Source organism: Nicotiana tabacum, chromosome 8 (assembly GCF_000715075.1).
Source record: "Nicotiana tabacum cultivar K326 chromosome 8, ASM71507v2, whole genome shotgun sequence".
In the NCBI taxonomy this organism is placed as follows: domain Eukaryota; kingdom Viridiplantae; phylum Streptophyta; class Magnoliopsida; order Solanales; family Solanaceae; genus Nicotiana; species Nicotiana tabacum.
The window spans coordinates 182,918,314-182,920,406 of NC_134087.1; the positions used below are offsets into that span (position 1 = coordinate 182,918,314).

At 34.4% G+C, this 2,093-nt stretch overlaps 1 protein-coding gene across 1 annotated transcript; it reads left to right on the top strand.

Annotated features, from left to right (window-relative positions):
• The first annotated feature begins 518 nt into the window (after nucleotides 1-518).
• Nucleotides 519-1,577, top strand: LOC107822422 (putative F-box protein At1g32420). Its single transcript, XM_016648963.2, has one exon. It carries the CDS (start codon nucleotides 519-521, stop codon nucleotides 1,575-1,577), a length of 1,059 nt encoding a protein of 352 aa, XP_016504449.2.
• The last annotated feature ends 516 nt before the right edge of the window (nucleotides 1,578-2,093 follow it).

Here is a 2,093-nt window from a genome sequence, read left to right on the forward strand (position 1 = left end):
ATAAATTCGACGCGATTTTCTTCCAATTGTTTGACACTTCTGCCAAATTGTCTGTCACAATCCATTTTATGCAATTTTTACCACTTTCAAGAATTTAAATTCCATAAACTATTAATTTTTTGTAAACTTTAATGTGATAATTCAAGAATTTTAGCCTTGCCTTTATGACTGAATTAACAAGATACTACCTAATAGACCATTGGGAAAACACGCATGCTATATAGAGATTGATGCCTCTGTTTGTTTAAAAAAAGATTAGATGGTAGAAAGTGATGTGATCAGTGAGAGTAGTAGAAGTTTATTTGTATTCTTGGTAGGTTATATTTGTGATACAAAAACAATTTCCGTATTTTCCGTACAAAAACAATAGATATTGAACCCTATATAGCTATCGGCCGCCAGCAAAAACAAAGGGAATAACCTAAACAATATATATAAACCCTGACTTCAACTCAAACACACCTTTACACTATCAATTTTCACATAATATTATAGTCGTCCGCCACAACCAAGTATACATGAAGAAAAAGAAGATTGTTGCCATTGGTACTTTATGTATTCCGCACGAGATTATCTTTGAAATTCTAAAAAAGATTCCTGTCAAGTCTCTAATGCGTTTTAGATGCGTTTCGAAATCCTTTTGCTCCCTTATATCAGAACCCTTATTCATTGAAGCACATCAAAAGTTGTCCACTGCTCAATTTCATGTAAGTTGCTCATCTTTGGCGACTCGCGAAAATGTCATTCAGTACTTTAATCAGTCACGTTTCAGTAAGCTTCACTCTCTAGCATCTACCAATGGCTTAGTTTGTCTATGGAACTTTTATGGAGAAGTTGCTGTTTGTAATCCTTTTACACAAGAACATATCTTTCTTCCTAATCAACGACCTTCAATCACTTGTTGCTCCCTGGGTTTTGATCCCACCACCAAGAAATATAAAGTAATCAAGGCACAGTACTATATACTAGATGATCGAGATTATTCATGTAAAGTGAGATATTGGATTTACACTATCGGGGTGGACAATTTATGGAGGGAGATTCCTGACTGCGCCAACATTTTCCCTATATACAATTTTGTTTATATCGGCGGAGTCATTTATTGTGTAAATAGGCTTTCAAAGCCTTACAATATAGCTGCATTCAGTGTTGAAAATGAAAAGTTAATTAGAATGATTTTGTCCCCTGATGAGGTATCGACTTCAAAATCTCCACCAAAAATAGTAGAAATAAAGGGACAAGTTGCACTTGTAGATCAAAGAAAGTTTGGAGGCGATGACAAGGTTAGTTTGTATGTTCTTAATGGTACTGGTGAAACTGAGACATGGGTGAAACATATAATTGCGCTGCCATTAGAGTTAATAAACACAAAATATTTGCCTTTATTTAACACTAACCCTAAGGGAGAGATATTGATTCCGGACGCGGGTAGAACGATTTTGCAAATGTTCTTATATGACATTGCAAAGAAAGATTGGAGAAAAGTTGATATACATGGAATTTGTGAACGAGTACACCGTGTGAGTTGGGTTGGTGTTTTGCTAAATCTTGTGGAGAATATTTGGTCCTTGAAATAACTACTACTATGGTTGGATGGTTCAGGAGCCTAGCTAGCTCTCTCTACGGTTCAGAATGCATTAGTGAGAAATATAAATGATATTTTTTCTTCAGTGAATCTTGTCTTGAACAAATGCATTAGTATGATTTTTTCTGCTTCTGCAAATCCTGAGCCCAGAATGGGAGTTCTTTTTTTAGATTAAATATGAAATTCTGTCAATCAAGTTAGTACTGATTTTTGTTGTTTCTTTGACTCCCTACATTTCAACTAATATATTTTCTGTTTCTTTCAATTCCTTCTTTAAAACACTCCATGTTGTTTTGACACAATCCGTTATATACAACTTTTACCACTTTCAAGAATTCAAAGTCCTCAAACTATTAAAAGATTTTAAACTTTAATGTGATATTTCAGGAAATTTAGCCTAGCCTTTGTGATGAACTAACAAGATAATGCCAAATAGAATACTGGGAAAACGTGTTATATAGAGATTGATGGCTCAATTAGTCAGTAGACATAATGTTGTGCAGAGGAC

Excerpts from the sequence above, each read along its gene's own strand:
- LOC107822422 (XM_016648963.2), top strand. The coding sequence starts at position 519 with ATGAAGAAAAAGAAGATTGTTGCCATTGGTACTTTATGTATTCCGCAC.